The sequence below is a fragment of the Terrapene carolina genome, unplaced genomic scaffold, assembly GCF_002925995.2.
Source record: "Terrapene carolina triunguis isolate 2854851 unplaced genomic scaffold, T_m_triunguis-2.0 Scaffold234, whole genome shotgun sequence".
In the NCBI taxonomy this organism is placed as follows: Eukaryota; Metazoa; Chordata; order Testudines; family Emydidae; genus Terrapene; species Terrapene triunguis.
In genome coordinates, this window is record NW_020664585.1 from 17,422,159 (window position 1) to 17,437,768 (window position 15,610).

Below are 15,610 nucleotides of genomic sequence, written 5' to 3' on the forward strand. Positions count from 1 at the left end.
ACAGAAAAGAGCAATACATTAAGATTTGATTTAATTAATATACTGCCTATTTCACCAGCCTACACTTCTAATTCTTTCCATTGCCTGACTGCAAATGGGACTTTACCTCTCGCTCCCTGGCTCCATGGAACAGCACAGGGAGCATGCACGGTAATTCTGCTAACTACTACTTACAGAGATTGTCTTGTTTCAGGCTCTCTGCTGACAGTCAGGCACCACTGCATATTTATACTCATGTTTTCTAAGTTATTTGCACAAACTAAAAAACAAGAAACTGTTGAAGTGAAAGCTGGGATCCAGGAGCGGCTTCCATGCAGATTCTTTTGCTATGTAATCACAAAATACACTGTGCCATTACAGCAGGTCAGGTCTGCACTACAGAGTTATGTCGACGAAAAGCAGCTAAGTTCACACTGCCCTCACCAATTTCAAACCATAACCCTGACTCAACTCCCTTTTACACAGGCAAAACATTGATATTTTTTAATGTTAATAAAGTTAAACAGTATGATTAACAAAGAAAGATTAAAAAATAAAGCAGTAGGCACTAGGTTAACCAAAAAAGGCTAAAGATAAGAGATCCGAAGGCAAATGGAATAGGAATGTAATTACAACTCCTTTGCAACATGTCCATGATCACAAGCAGAATTACAAGCCTGGCTCTAATTCTACATGGAAGCCAAAGAGTGGGATGCAAAAGTAACTTGGATCTGTTTTTCTTGTAACTAAAGTTAGTTTGAATAACTAGCACCCCAAAATGCTAGTTGTTGAATGTAACAACAAATTCCTCAACAGAGTTTTTTATACAAGTGTAAATCATGTATTAATATCAAGTATCAAAAGGACTAAAGAATCCTCATACATTGGAATTTATTTGCACTACAATGTATTCAACATTTACTTGAAAGCCCCTGATGCCTTTTTAACCCTATTGCTGCAAGCATTAAACAAAGGTCTGCCTACTGGTGGGGAATTTATCCTATCAACTTTTGGATGATCACAAGTTCTCATTTCAACCAGGTATACAGTACTTATGTATGGGGGGAGGGGGAGAACGGAGGGAGGACCCAAAAACCCCAAACATCAGTTTCCTGTATATTTTTAAAGAATATTTTGATTCATGTAGGTTATAGTCACCAATTAAAAGGTTAAACTGATAAAGTCAATTTTTAAATAATAAAATTGTAATAAGCTAATATGTATTGGTGATTTGTAAAAAGGTAGCAATTAGTATTAAAAAGTGAAATTCCAGTCATTCTATATATGCACAATACTATGCTACACTGGTAATACAGGAACGCAATTTAATGATTTTCTTTGCATTTGTTTTTACAAGAGTCAGATGCCAGAAACAAACAGAACATTCAGTTAACTGATTTTGAAAAAAAATTATGTACGTTTACAACATCAAAAGAATCAAGACAAAATATAAACCTTTGCTACTTACAATTGTTCTATACAGATTAACCAAATCACAAATCTGTCACAATATAAATGTTTAATTGTTACAATATAATGAAGAACATACAGAAAATGATTTTTATAAAATTTTCCTTTGTTTTGTCTTTTAAACCTACCATTGTAACTAAGTTAGCTATGCAGGATTTTTGGGGTACATGACTAAGAAGGCACCAACAGTACAACGCAAATACAAAGCAGTTCGAGTATTTTTTCTTTTTTTAAAAGAGTGTTCTACACACTGATACAACACAAGAAAAGGCAACAATATAAGTAAATCCCCTCGAACCTTTACAAATTTGTTCTGGATTTACAAAGATATTCCAACTTTTAAATTTCTTCCAATGCATCACATAGTTTTGATCCAGCACATGCTACAAGTATCATTGTAAGCCTCATTTTACTAAATGTACACTTAGTGTGATGTATTTCAATCATCACCAACTAAACCATTTGAAAGACCAATGTGTTCAAAACTTACGCAAAAGGATGGTTCAGTGCCTTTTTTAAGCCACTGCATTTACAAAAATATTTCCCCTAAAATTTGGGATTGCTTGAAGACATTGCTGTACAAATATAAAAGTACTATGCAAGGGACCCAAATCATGTGCGTATCTGTATGTCTGCAGGGACATATATTTATACCATATCACTGGCAGTAAAATCAATCAATAAGTTTATCAATAATCAGGGGGCTACATAAACTACACTAACATAAGCAAATATATTAATAAAAGTTTATATCTACGGTATAGTTATTCAGCAGATTGTGTGTGACATGGTATAAATATATTGTAGCACACTACAGTGGCAGCAATAACAGGTTTTCCTCTCATTTGTTCACTAAGGATAACCATGCTTAACTCATCTATGGTTTCATTTGGCCATGTAATCATACCCAACTCCTGAAAGCAAATAGTGCATTACACTGTTCACCCTGTATTGTGGATTGCACACTCCAAATTTTATATACTATCTAAAATATTGATATGAGGAATTTTGATGCCAAAGTCATGAAAGCAGAGCTCAAAAAGCTTATCACCAGAGCCACCAAAACAGAATTTCCTTGTATTACATGTTTATGTATTTGCATTTTTTTATCTATAAAGGTTGGAATGTTTTTGATAGTGCCGTTTACATTCCTTATACGAAAAATGTCTTTACTATTAATAGGCATATCATGTGTGTCACATCAATAACAATATGCCTTTCGGTTCTCTGCTAGTCTATGGGAATTTCCAGAAATATAATCTACAAATACACAGAATAGGCAAGGAAAATCAAGCATGAAGTGATGAAATAATTCACATCATAGTGTTGTTATTATAGGCACCTTCTTTTAAAATATTCTCCAACCTGACAAAATCATGCTTCTGCAGTTGAGACAATGAGTTCAACTCAACATCATCCAATGACACTTTGATGAAAGCAGTTAGTGGTTTCATGCCAATCTGATTCAGCAATAATAGCTAAGGAAGAAAGCGCCATAGCACCAGATGTTAGTAAATCAAACCCATGGCTTCTCTTTTTTAGAGATGCAACTTGACAGTAAATTCGTAATACAAAAAAATCTAATATTTAAAAGAAAAAGGTTAAAAGATGAATGGGAAAAGGGGTGCATGAAATAAGCTGCCAAAGCTCTTCCTTAATAAATTAAAGTTGAGTTGTTACAAACTAAATGTTTCAATAACAGTCTTCTTTCCATATTTTTCCAAATCAACTCCTGTAGTGACCATGATCATGCAAGTGTCCAAGCATCTAGATATAGTTTAGCTTTTAGAAACCGAGCAAGGAAAGTATTTTGGTAAAGATATAATGCGTAGAAACGTCAAAAGAGATTTTTACACTAGTATCAACAGTCAAGTGCAGTATTGTAGAAAAGTTGTTAGCATAGGCTCTATACCAGCAATTCAATGATCAACTTTGCAGTGTTCTGATAATGCTCTTAATATATATTGTATGCAACAAAGATATTCATGGACCACAGGATTTTTTTTAACAGAAAATGCCCTTTGAAGAGGAATCCTTGTTTATTAAAAATTAGTTTTGGCAGACTAACACCTACAACAAATGAAAATTCAGAATTTTATATCTGGTAAGCACCCTTATAAACTGAGAATCTAAGTTAATGGCTTTCTAAATTATCTTGAAAAGCAGACAGAGAAGTGCTATGAGGAAGCCTGGGATAACATACCAGCAAGCATCCTTATATACACACTACAGTAACAAACGGAACCTGATTTCCATTCAAACACATTATCCAAAAGGAAACCAAAAACTAATTCTTAATATTAATGTGAAGATATAAGATTTAAATTTATTTCCATGAATTACAAGTGCATTTTGTTCATATTAGCAGGCAGTCTTTATACAATCCGTTCTTCACTGCTGCCAAAATAAAGTGAGAAAAGACAGCAGAGAAATGAAAAGCTAAAAATAAAACTAGTTTTCCTAAGTTATTTGTTGAATAGCATTTCAGCTGAACACAATTCAGAGGTAACAATAGATTTTTTTTCAATCATAGGCATGTGGCACTTAGACAATCATCTTTGCACAGAAAGCTTTAACAGTCATGCGAGGGCACAGTAATTATTTTAAACAAGGCAAGTTTCTCACCACAGAGAGCAGTGGGGAAAGAAAAGGAGGCACTGCACTGGAACAGAACATCTAGGAAACTCCACATTATACAATTTCAGTAACAAATACTTGAAAATATCATTAAAAGGTATACAGTTTTAAACATGATTTAGTGCTAGCTTTGTTTGGCTGTCCTAACTCAGCATTATCAGAAAAGTTTGATAGTACTTGACAAGAGAACAGTACTTCACGTCACGAGCTCACGGAGGCTTGATTACAAATCATTATAACGTAGGTTGCAAGAAATTAACTTGAGATGCTGACGTGCAGTAGTAGCAAAAGTAAATTCAAACTTTCTCATTTAAAGATGCAGTGTTTCTCTCAGGAAGAACCCTGAATGTTATTCATTAAATTCAAATGTTATATAAACTAATCACCCTCATATGAAGTGTTTCATTGGTATATATAGTAAGTAGACTGAGTTTAGTAACAGCACATTTTGGTTTCTCTGCTTACTAATGCATATGGATGCCTTCTACTAAGGAAAACATTCATAATTAGGTAAATATGCCATTGTGTTCTTTATTAATCTTTCAACACACAGTGAATAAATATATTAGTGAGCTGCCACTTTCATTCTTTTTGCATAAATCTCGTAAACACTACATATAGCATGAACTTTGGAAGTACTATACCTCCAGAATGGTACAAGTATCCACTATCTTTTTAGAAAAGGCAGGGGAAATGTAGGATTTTTTTTCACTACATAGGAAAAAATGTTCTAGATGGGTAGATGAATTCTGTTAACTAAGTTGTATTCCTAGATATTCACTAATATGCTTTGTAGAATTTTTTATGTACAGAATAAGAAACCTAAACAAGTGCATAAGCAAGATTAATGCAAATGTGGCCTATGCTGTAATCTGTAATGGCGTATATATGAATGCGTTCCCATTGTGAGTAAACGGTTACTGTATAAAGGCGAAGTGCAAAAAAATTGGGATGTCACTGACTTAAAGTGCCCTGAATAGTAGCTTTCCCTAAAAAATGCCAGTGACTTCAGTAAAATCAGAAAAACACAGTTCATGGTGCAAACTTCTATGGGTTAATGAGTTATCTGCTTGGTTAATGATACAGGAGTGAAAGGAACTACTGCATCTTTCAAACCAGAAAGCAAGCAGTTAAAGTATGGTCAGCAGTGGGTGCACTTATAGTACAGTACTGCAACAGGTCAACAATGGGCATTACGGATAGGACTGTCAATAACAATTCTTCAGACTTAAAGAATTAATTGAAAGCATAAAAAGCCAAAACTACCAGTAACTGCCCTCCTGAATGGCTCAAAGGAGTTAGTGGATAAGCTGAGATAGGCCATAAGACATGACCAAGGATACAAGAACTGGGAAGAGGAACAGAAACGTTTGAGCATGTCCAGTCCTTTAAGTCCTTGTCCTACAAAAAAACAAAACATGTTTTAATGAAGGAGATCTGAACAAGAAATTGTAATTTAAAGATAAGAAAAATTACCAGTGTTTCTGTATCTCATATACATGAATTCGGACTGACAAGTTGCAGCTAATCACAAAAGTCAAAGGCAGCAGTACCAATATATTCGTAAGATTTTCAAATCCCACCCATTTTTGGCCGTGTTCTATAGAAGATTTCCTGGTATTCAGACAAACTGTCTAAAAGAGAAAATTTTCAGAACTCCTAATATTAATTGATTACCCACAGGAAACACTAAACTACCAGGAGGATGTTCTAGATTGCTGTTCCTGAGATGCAAAAATATTTATGAATAATGAAAGATTAAGAGAATCATATTTCCGTACCCTCAGATCCACCAATCCAAACTGATGGAATCTTACTATCAGTACTAAAAACAGAACAGGGAGGAAGTTCAACAGGAACCAACATTCTTAAAATGTATCACCTAACTGGAGGCAAAGCTATCCAGCTTGCAGTACTCAGTTAAAAGGCAAATATGGGGAAACTATAGTTCTGAGGAGTTCTTTCAACAAGCCATTGCCTTGGTGGAATGTCCTAACGTTTGCAGGACAGTCACCTGAGTAAATCTTCCTCAAGGAAGTCTAGTATGTATAGTAGAGAAAACAGTTGACAATGACTACTACCCAGGAAGAAGCTTTTTTCAGGTAACTAACTATGTACATTCTTTTGTGGACTGAAGAATATCACCTACTTTTATATAGGCTGTCAATGCCAGAGACCAGGCTCAAGACAGTAGATTTTGAATCTCTGAAAGTACTGTAGGCTTGACAGAAATTTAGACTCATCAAGACCACATACATTACAGCAATGGGACTGGATTTGTCTTTCTGAATCATCCTTACCACTTGGCAACAGATGCACAGAAACAACTGTAAGGGAAAGATGCCTCTCTCATTGCCACTGCCACAGATACTTGCTGCAAAACATGTAGTTTAGTGCTAAGATTGGATGTAAAAACTCTAAAAATGGGAGCAATCCATCTGGTTGACAGAGCAGAGAAGACAGGAAAGAGACATCCAAGGGAATGGAGTATCATCATGGAGTTTAAACCAACTGCTAGGGGGTGAGCTTCACTAGAAACTTGCGTTAAAAGAATGGTGAAGAGTTGGACCTGCTGACAATGCTGATCATGACTGACTGGTCTGAGTGGTCAGTCAGCACTATATAAGCTTATTGTGATTATATTACTAAACTAGCTGATGTTCATTATCATGTCAGCCAACTCCATTCTTCACAACGCTATTCAAACAGTAACATTTTTTAGTGAAGACAAGCCTTAGGTGATTCTCCTTCTTTACTAAGTGACAAGTCCTCAGCACCAATAGGTGCTTCTGGTCCATGGAAGTAACAAGTTGCATTCCTCCCAACCGTGGGCACTCTTGGTGACCAGACCCCCACTTTTCCTCCTTCCCCCAACTTGCTGATAGAAATCAATTCCTATCATAGGAATTACACAAGGGCTGTTTTTGCTACTTGCTATTTCCTGGAAGCAAAGACAACCCTCATTATCTGAAGTTTCAGGACACTGGTTGAACAAGAGACCACATTCCTCTGAGTTACTTTTCATAGCATCAATGGTTCAATGTTTAGATTACCCAATTTGCCACTAAAGCGCTCTCTCCTCTGTACAACGCTCTGAAAGAGGCTCTATTTCAGTACGCTTCTCAGTGACAGCCTAATTAGTTGGCCTGACTCTTCTGCCCACATAAACAGAATGGCCCAGCAGTACTAGGCTGCAGTAAAGCTCAATAATATTTTTCTTAAATTTTTCCTATGAAGACATTTTAATTAAACTTTTTCCATAGAAGCAGGGACCTGTATTGTGACTGCCTCTCAGGAAGAACTAACGTTGCGGAATGTGGAAGGGAGACTGGCATCATTAAGGTCTTGGAGCCACAAGTCTTTAGTTTTATTGGTGGTGAAGCCTGACTTTTCATAAGAGCTGCAACCCATTGAGGATAAGTTAATCTGAAGACACATAAATCTTGGTTTAAATAAGGCTATTTTAACCATTTTAAAGGTATAAATGCTAGCTATGTTAATATAGTAAACAAAAACTAGAAGCCATTAAAAGAACAAATTTCAAAATAAATTCTGTTGTACAATTGTACACAAATAATTGCCTATTTAAGCTAGTGACCGTGGTGGAAGTTAGGTTGGTTTGGAGTATAACAGTCGACATTTCCACAAGTTTCGTCACTAAATTCACACACACACACACACACACACACACACACACACACAGTCAGTCAGTGTTCATGAATATGATCTGGACCAACCATGCTGGAAACTGAAATCCTATTTTCAGTGCAGATAAAGCACTGGTTGTGGCAGAGAAGCCAACAGTCCACACGCTTCCCTGACACATTGCCTGAATCCTGACCAGCAGGGACTCCCTCTATGGATAAGGATAGTGCTCAGGCTCAATAAATCCTTGGCCTTTCTTTTGAGGCTACCAACAAGGATGCCAGTTGTGGTGGACAGCTGTTGAACTGGATTCAGATCAATACACTCAATTTTACATAGGAGCACAGAACAGACAGTTTGAGCTGTATTCATGTTTGATCCAGAGGTAAAAGTTTGTTTCATTTCCACTTCCATGAAACAATCCAAATCTTCATTCAATGGCCTATTTAAAAGTACTTTAAATTATCAGCATCACAGAAAAGTTTTAGTCAAGGATTCTCTGAGTAAATCTGAATAATTCTGCAGGAAGTTGAGACTTGCAAATTTCAGGGTATCAAAAGAAAGTTTTACATTAATATACTTTAAACCTATTAAAAAAAAAAAAAGGAGGATCATTACAAAATAAGTCCAGGCGAGGAAAGATGTAGATAAAGGAGAGTGGGCAAGACTTTATAAGCAAGTTATACATGAGGTGGATTGTTCCTGCAAATTTCAGTTGTGTTTGTTTTTGGGGGGGTTAATGTGTTATTAAAAATTGCCAATGGAAAGAGTGAATAGCAATCAGCACAAAAGTACTTTGGACTTTAATCTTAATGATTTATACCGTCTTAATTTAATCAAAATGAAAATATAAAATCTTTTAGATGCCTTTGTGAATTACATACTCAAATATTTTGGAGGTATTTTCAAACAAACTGGGATGACTATCAATAAAACATTCTTGTTGTGTTTAGGTCACTGAATTCGCCTCTATGTTATTTAATGTTTCCATTGTTGTAATATGTTTATTTTAAAATAGAAACAACCTAGAACAAGATTTTGAAATATTTTAAGTTTACACTGATATGTTTTAAGAGATCTTTTGAATAACATTTGAATATCAGTGTTGCCATAGCTTTTGTTCAAGCAAGCACCATTTCAATTTCACTCTTCTAATGTAATCTACAAATTAAATAAAAAGCATGTCAGAAATTGCTTGAATTCCCAGTAGGCATTTTAACATTGCAGAGAAAATTAAACCCATTTCTTTAAAACAGTATGGCTGAGGTCAAATCAGTACTCTAAAAGCAATGACTAGATGTTAAGGGGTTGCTTTACAAAAGTAATGAAATGACAAGCTATGAGTTTTGCGTTAATAACTACATGGAGTTCTATCATTCCTCTTTATCTCTTTTACATGGTTCATTATGTACCTATGCACAATTTAAGATCAATATCCTGGCTGGAATCTAGCAGTTTCCTCAAAAATTAGTTCTTTCAGTTTTTCCTTCGGCAAGTCATCCAATTCCATGTCAAACTTGAAGGGTGCTTCAGCTACAGGCTTTAAAAAAAAAAAAGGAGCAAAAAACAGACATTAGTATTTTTTTAAAAACAAAAAATTGTCAAGAAAACGTTAAGACAGCAAATAGTCTGAAGTTGGTAGCACAAGTGTCTCATGATTAATTTTTTTATATCAGATTCTACCAAGATTTAAATAAATTTCTTAGTGAACAGCTATTCAAAACTTAAACCATATTGAAATATCTGAGTAAGTGAAAGCTTGTAGCTGAGTAGCTACCTGAAGACAAATTACAGAGAGACACTTAAATTTTGACTTCCACTCTCCCCTACGTCACCAAAACTAAACTAATCTTTCTGAAATTTCACTGGCAAGGTCTTATGCCAAGGTAGAGTTTTTTCTGGAAAGTCTAAGGCAAATCTCAGCTACCTTGTTTCCCACCCCCACGCCTTGGAGGTATGGTAGTTCATTATGGGATAATAGTTCATAGTAGGGGTCTTAGGTCTTTTTTCCTATTGTCTACCCAATATGTTTTTCATATTACATCTAGAGAACGTGACAACACAACTGAAAAAAATCTAAAATAAATGAAAGTGGGAAAGTCATAGCAGAAATGAGAGAGTTAATCCAACTTTTTCCAAGCATTAAATATAAATTCTAAATTAGGATTGAAGTTAAGTAGATCTTCCATAATGAAAAGTTAGTAATACATTTCTCTAAATACAAGCAAATTTGCTTTCATTATAGCAAGATTAAACCTGCAAATATACTACACACACTATGAAATGTGCTCACTACCAAGGCACCATCCAATAAGACTTTCATAGTAAAATGAGTGAAAAACAACAAAAACCTAACAGTCCTTTTGTTGCTTTTAATTTTTTTGTTTTGTTTTGATAGAAAGAAATACAGACACTACCTTGAAGGGGAAACTTTAAACTCAATTTGCAAGTACTCAACTAAACAACGAAATAGCAAGGGATTTAGTTAAGTGTCATTTATGGCTCTGTTTCTGTAACTATACTTTAACACAAGCCCAATATAATTTTAAGTTTAGGGTTTGATTTGTCAGACAGTGTTTTTCCATTGTTTAATAAAGTCATGCCTAAGTGTGACCAGACTCGCATAGTATTTAAAGATTTCTGACAAACTTTCAAATTTAGGTTCCCAGAATTAATCTACTAAATCCATACTAAAATCCCTAAATAAATACGCAATTTAAAGTACCCACACTGTAAAATTTTAGCTTAACTACATTACTCGCCATTTATCTGCAAACAAATATGTTTGTTCTAAAGTCCCAAAGGGAACTGCAATTCAAATATTTCCTGGTATGAACATTGTGATTTTTTTTAGATACACAGTGTACACACACAATTATAACTATTTTTAATATAGAACTGATTTATAGAATTTAACTATTGGCAATTTTTCAAGATCCAACTATACAAACTGTATCCTTAAACGGGCTTCTCTGATTTCTTGTACAATCATCTACAATATTTATGTTAAAAAAATCCTTTACCTCATCACTTGGATCATAATACTGCTCCAGGTATGGATGGGCCAAAGCTTGCTCCACTTCAATTCTCTTGTGAGGATTAAAGGTCAACATTTTATCCAACAAATCAAGTGCTAAGAGGAGAAATAATTTTTTAAACAAAAAGTCAACATATGCTGCAAGTTCTATTATATTAAAAATAATACAATCACTGGTATTTGAGGTCTAACACAAATATTGCCCTTTGTTTTAAATGCTAATTGTAGTGTGAAGATGTTTCAGCTTACCCATAATAGGATCAGAAGACTAGCCAAATGTAGTTAACAGGAATGCCAAAATTTTTATTTTATTACCCATTCCATATCCTCAAGTTCCTATTCTCTGATCATTGATTTCCTGTTCATATTGAGAGGTCTCAGAATACATTAGGTCTGCAATATTCATAATACCACAGGCCAGTACTAGAATAAGGAATGCGTCTCTAGGGATTCAGGAAGTCAACTTTATTCAGCACTGAATTCTTGAAGTCTTACCCTCTCCGCCCACCAATGTCTTAGAAGCGTAGATCAACGGTTTTATGGACTTTACAAACCTAGCACATTCTGTACCGCTCAAAGTGAGTGCAAAGTCAACGAACACAGAACAACCACTGTGGGGGACATGCAAAACAAAGGGATAAAAAAACCTGGGTTTTAACTATAAATTTCTTCTGTAAAACAGTACATCTGAATTCTGTATGCGAGTGAGTCCTATCCCTGAAGGAATGTTAAGGCAATTAGAACTGAATTATATGGCAGGCAACATTAGAAATTCTTACCAACTGTATTTCAGACTAATTTAAATAGCCGGTGAAACTATAAAAACTGGTTAATAATCTAAATACTAGTCCTTTGGTAACACAGACCCAGCGTGCTTTCCACTTAACCAGTTCTCTTCTCAAAACTATGGTTCTGAGTCCTGATCTGAGGGTGAACCAGGAATTGACTAACATTGGTTCAATGAAAAATGTACATGTAATGACCAAATTTTTCTCATAATTGATCTGGCAATTATGTATATCTGGGATGTAACTAGCAGGATTCAACAATAGGGAGAGAAAGAATCAAGTACTCTTTCTACAAAACTCATTTTAGGGCTTTTACCAAATGAGTCAGATAAGTCAAGCTTAATATTTGGTAAACATATGGATTGAAATATGTAGCAGTTTTGCTTATTTCCATAATTAGTGCATGTCAGCAATCTTATGAAGAATGCTTTGAGCTCTAGTGAAGGACAGTTCCTTGTTGACTGAATGTCTCTCATATACATACAGTTTGTAGTTCAACTGGTCACTTTGTCATTAGCTACTTTCTTTCCTTTACACTGAGTGAATTGGATAGACTGAAGTTCAATTGCCCATACTACACCAGGTTACCAAAATTTTGGAGGATGTGATTAACAGGACCAACGTATAGACTCCTGACCTGTACTAGGACACTGGGCTAGAACATTTCTAGAGTTCCTTTGTGCATAATTGTCCTTGTGAAATATACCTGATCCACTACTAAGAATATTTAACTCAGACACCCTTCTGGCAAAACTTAGGGGAGCTAGAATCCACCTTTATAGTTAAAATAGGGGATTAGCGCGTACTTGTAAACCCAGACTTAAATTCTAAAATGGACACAATCTCAACTAGCTATTGTGCTGTGTTCCATTTTAGGATCCTAGCCCTACACAGATGCCTGGAAAACGCTCTTTCCTGTACCATCTGATTATTGTATTCAGAGCTGTTAACCATAACCCACAGTAATTCAGTTTCCAGTCTGCTGACACTATCCCACAGAAATTTAAATCTGTGGTCAGGAGGGTTCGGAGATTCATTCTGCACTCTGTGAACTTATGCTGAATCTAAGCTACATCCACAAGGATGCAACTGAGGATTTCCTACTTTGCCCTCCAAATTTTAGAACCATGTCAGTTATCTGCCTAAACAAAAATCCTTGACTTTCCAATATTACCTTTAAAGTAGCTGGACTGCTAATCTTATGTAGAATGAGTCTGGATGGCAAATTGGTCTCAGCAGTGGTAAATACAACTATCAAGTTGTTTACCATTAAACACTTTTTTTGGAGCAGAACCTACTCTGCCTGGTCATTGTCGGATGAGTGTAACATCTCTTCATTTTAAGACTTCTTAAACTGGTGGAGACTTGGATAGCAGTTGCTATGCCGAGATCTGCCCGAACCTGTGTTCCCTCATTTAAAGTAAATATTTATTTGCTTTGCTGTTTTGGGATGAGGCAAAATGAGTATATCTTGGGGTCCTCTAGAATGGATATTATCCTTTGTAAGGTCTCATTCAAGTCTTAGTCCCCTTGATTTGTGGATTACCTGCTCTACTAATCTGCTCTGTAGTTTAATCTGCCTTTTAGGACACAGTGTTTCTTCTGCTTCCTGCATTAGAAACTGACTTATTCTTCTTGTCTGTTTACTTGTATACCTGAAGTTGTCAGGTATGCCTGAAATCATGATACAGCCTTGCTGCCAGTAGCTCCATCTTGTTTCTAATTCTACTGTTCTTGTGATGGCTTCACATCTCTTGAACTGTGTGCAAGGTTGGCACCCATTGTTACAGTTTCCTTCCCTGAGATTTGGGAGTGGAAACTGCATAATCTGCTGCTCCGATGGCCAGTCTGAAGAGGAGTATACTGGCAGTGAAGCAGCTATTCCTTTTTCCAGATGCTCTTAAGATGGATCCTAAAGGTCAAAATGAACCAATGCAGTTTTTTCAAGTGAAGAAACACCAAGGGATGCTGAGGGGAAAACTTCCGGCATCGGTGCATGTGGCGAGCACACACACCTAATATGGAATGGACATGAGCAAGTACTCTAAGAAGAAAACTTCATTCTGTCAATGCATCTCTATCTTGAAACACAAAACAATATTTGAGGTATTTTTAAGATGCCTATCACTTTGGTAACTAAGCAGTTCTAGGTCAGACAAAATCTGCCAATCTTATCAAACTGTACAATGATTTTGTGATATACACAAACATCCAACAGGAACAGAGATGAGATTACTTTTCATTTGTGACCTCCAGTAAGTTCAAAATTGAACTGGGGTCTCTGGGTTCAAATTCAATTCCAACACTTAAGACAACTAACAATTTTTAACATATTAACTCCTTGATGATGGAAAATTGGGATTTCCATTTTATATATTGAAGTCAAATTCATTGAAACCAATTTTGAGAAATATGGACTGCTACAGCCAATGAGTTTAAAAAGGTCATCATCATCATCATCATGTTCCTATTATGCCTCTGGCGTTTAGGGCAGTGACAAAGCTCCTCCACGCTTGTCTGTTTCTGGCAAATCTTTCAATGGTTCCCCAGCTGTGCCCCAGGTTTTTCAGCTCGGCTTCCACAGCTCTTCGCTATGATGTTTTCAGGTGGCCTTGTTTTCGCTTGCCTTCAGGTGTCCATCTTATTGCTACTCAGGTGATGGAATAAGTTTCCATCCGAAGCACATGACCTATCCACCTCCAATGCCTCCTGGGAATGATGGTGCTCAGATCCTCTTGGCTGCACTGTGTCAATAGATCTTGATTTGATATTGTTCTGGGCCAAAAGATACGGAGGATTTTTCTGAGGCAGGTTGTATGGAATGAAGACAGTTTGGACATGTCATACTTTCTCATTCCCCAGTATTCTGCACTATAAAGTGGTGTTGAAAGTACACAGGTCTAATAAATCTTGAGTTTGGTTTTGGTGTTGTATTTTGATGATTTCCAGACTGTATTTAAGCTCCTGAAGGTGTTCCTGGCTTTATTAATTTTGTTCCACCGTCCTGGCTGATGGTGCTGCCCAAGTATGTGAATGTTTCTACATTGGTGAGAACATGATCCTCTATCCGTACTGGTGATGGTGAGGCAATATTAAAGGTCATGATATCTGTCTTATTGTGGTTGATTTTCAGTCCAATTTGCTGGCTGAATGTGTTGTGTCAAGTTGTTTTTTCTTGTATATGGTGTTGGGTATGTGATAGGAGAGCGACATCATCTGCGAAGTCCAGGTCTTCAAGGAATGAGAAGCGTGTCCATTTAATGCCTCTAGGCATGTCTTCTGTTGTACGCCGCATTACCCAGTTGATAGCAATGTTGAAGAGGACTGCAGACATGACACACCCCGACGTACTCCTGTTTTGACTTCAAAACTGAGCTCACTGTGATCAACACTGCATGTAAAGTTGAAATAGAAGCTTTTGATTATGTTGATTATATGGAAAGGAATTCCATATGCCCGCAGAATGTGCCATAGGCTGGTCCTGTGAATGCTATCAAAAGCCTTCTCAAGGTCTATGAAATTTATGTAGAGTTGCCGTTGCCATTCTAAGCTCTGTTCTATTATGTTTCGTAGAGTGAATATCTGGTATGTGCATCCATGCCCTTTCCGAAAACCAGATTGCTCTTTTCTGAGAATGCTATCAACTGCCTCTGATATACGCTGGACTATGATCTTACACAATACTTTGCTTGGCACAGATAAAAGTGTGATACCACGCCAGTTATTACAATCACTGAGAGTTCCTTTATTTGGTATCTTCACTATAACCCCATTGGTCCACTCATCTGGCACTTTTTCCCTTTCCCAGACTGATGTAAATAGAGGGGCCAGGATAGATGCTGCTAATCCAGGATTAAAAAGGAGGTAAAAGTTGATAAAAAAAACTAAGTGTCATGCTTATCTATAATTTTAAAATGAGATTTTTTTAAAGCAGTTTAAACAATCTGTATGCCAAATGCTCATTAACTTTACTAGGAACTGGTGTACAAATTCCTAAGCAGTTCTGAAAATCCCACCACTGGTTGCTTTTTGTGTTGTTTTCCATCTTTAAAAA

General features: G+C 36.2%; 1 protein-coding gene across 1 annotated transcript in view; it reads right to left on the reverse strand.

The window, feature by feature from the left end:
* Positions 1-1,290: 1,290 nt before the first annotated feature.
* The window catches only part of MAPK1 (mitogen-activated protein kinase 1), a 47,061-nt gene continuing 32,741 nt past the window's right edge, over positions 1,291-15,610 (reverse strand). The window contains exons 7-9 of the mRNA XM_026656888.2: positions 10,755-10,864; positions 9,144-9,271; positions 1,291-5,487 (exon numbers count right to left, since the gene is read on the reverse strand). Of these exons, the coding sequence (XP_026512673.1) occupies positions 9,161-9,271; positions 10,755-10,864 (221 nt within the window). The 3' untranslated portion in view covers positions 1,291-5,487; positions 9,144-9,160. The remainder of the gene's footprint in view (positions 5,488-9,143; positions 9,272-10,754; positions 10,865-15,610) is intronic.